The sequence below is a fragment of the Branchiostoma floridae genome, chromosome 7, assembly GCF_000003815.2.
Source record: "Branchiostoma floridae strain S238N-H82 chromosome 7, Bfl_VNyyK, whole genome shotgun sequence".
Classification (NCBI taxonomy): Eukaryota; Metazoa; Chordata; class Leptocardii; order Amphioxiformes; family Branchiostomatidae; genus Branchiostoma; species Branchiostoma floridae.
Window position 1 is genome coordinate 22,168,801 of NC_049985.1, and position 1,518 is coordinate 22,170,318.

The window sequence follows — 1,518 nt, forward strand, 5'->3', positions numbered from 1 at the left end:
CCGGGGAACGGAGAAGGGAGAAAAAGAACAGAGCCAGCCGTGAAAAAAGAGGACCAGCGCCCCCGCCCCAAAAAAGTCCCTTCCGGAAGACTGCAAGGGAGTCTATCTAATATCTTTGCAAAGATAAGTCGAGGTATTCATATTGTAAAGAAACGCAAGGCTTTGATTTCACAATTTCGTATTACATGTAATATAAGTGATGCAAGTGTTGAATTTTACTTTCCCCAATCATACTTTGATTTTGTGTACTAGAATTACAATGTATCTAGTCTTTGAACTCACAGGTTCTTTTTTTACACTAGGGAGATCAACTTTTCCTGCTGTATGTCCTGGCCCTGGTTGGAGCACTACTTGTCACCCTCAGCATGGTGAGTTAATGATGCACACATTCACAGTTGTGATCAAAGTGGTATATTTTATACCAAGAGGGCTCGAGGCATACAGTGCAAAATATGAACTGGTCCCCTACACCCACATCAGACGTCATTGTGTCGCAGGTATGACAAATCAAGAAGCATGATTACCAACACTACTGTAAATGCAGAACTTACGGTCCGTGGTTTAATGTTCACGGTTTTCAGGGTGGCTGCTTCACCGTGAATTTAAAACTACCACGAACATTTTTCCATGGCAGTAAGAGACTACAGAGCATGGTGCTACCACAAACTTAAAACTACCACGAAAAGTCCCTTTTCCCGCAAAATATGAACTGGTCCGGAACACTCACATTAAACGTTATTGTAGCCCAGGTATGACAAATCCAGAGGTATGATTACGAGCAACTACGTAGACTGCTGCTTTCCAAATTGAACGTTTCTCAACTTCCTCCTGACACATTTTGTTCATCCCCCCCCCCCCCTCCCCAGGTGCATTTCCTGATGGCCCAGGCCGCCAACTTTGTCCACATCAGGGAGTCCCGCGAAGCTCTGAAGTACGAGGACACCAAGAAGAAGGAGGAACAGGAACTCAACATCATCATGAACTCACGACAAAACCTCGCTGGGAATTGGTAGGACATACTGGAAACCCCTATCACAGCCCCAAGTTTGCTACAGTTAAAAAAAGATTGGAAATCACTTTTCGATTTCATCAGAAACTTTACAAAAAAGTATTTCAGAATTCAAAGGCCTCTGTCTAAGAAATTTTCTTTTTTTTAAAAGAGTTTTGAATACTAAAATATCTGAGAAAAAAACTGCTTTTTGAGAAATAAGGAAAAAAGTGAGACTGAATATCAACAAAGAGAAGTAAAGGAGATTCGAAGAGTAAAATGTTCAAAACCCATAGAAAATAATCATTATCATTTATCATTTATTTAAGAGTAGCTCTCCAAGTAATACTACAACATACGCTGGAACTATTCAGTATAATTGTTCCTTCCGAACAACAGTGAATAGATCAGGACTATTCAAAACATTTACCTCACAAATATTTAACTCTATTTAAGCCCTCTAGATAGAGAGTTGCAAAATCTTCCGCAGAAACTCTTGCAGTGTATTACCCATATCTCATTATAATCTA

General features: G+C 40.1%; 1 protein-coding gene across 1 annotated transcript in view; it reads left to right on the plus strand.

The window, feature by feature from the left end:
- LOC118420170 (proteolipid protein DM beta-like) overlaps positions 1–1,512 on the plus strand; it is an 8,014-nt gene extending 6,502 nt beyond the window's left edge. Inside the window, exons 5-6 of the mRNA XM_035826882.1 lie at positions 307–368; positions 867–1,512. Coding sequence (XP_035682775.1) covers positions 307–368; positions 867–1,013 — 209 coding nt within the window. The 3' untranslated portion in view covers positions 1,014–1,512. The remainder of the gene's footprint in view (positions 1–306; positions 369–866) is intronic.
- Positions 1,513–1,518: the final 6 nt, after the last annotated feature.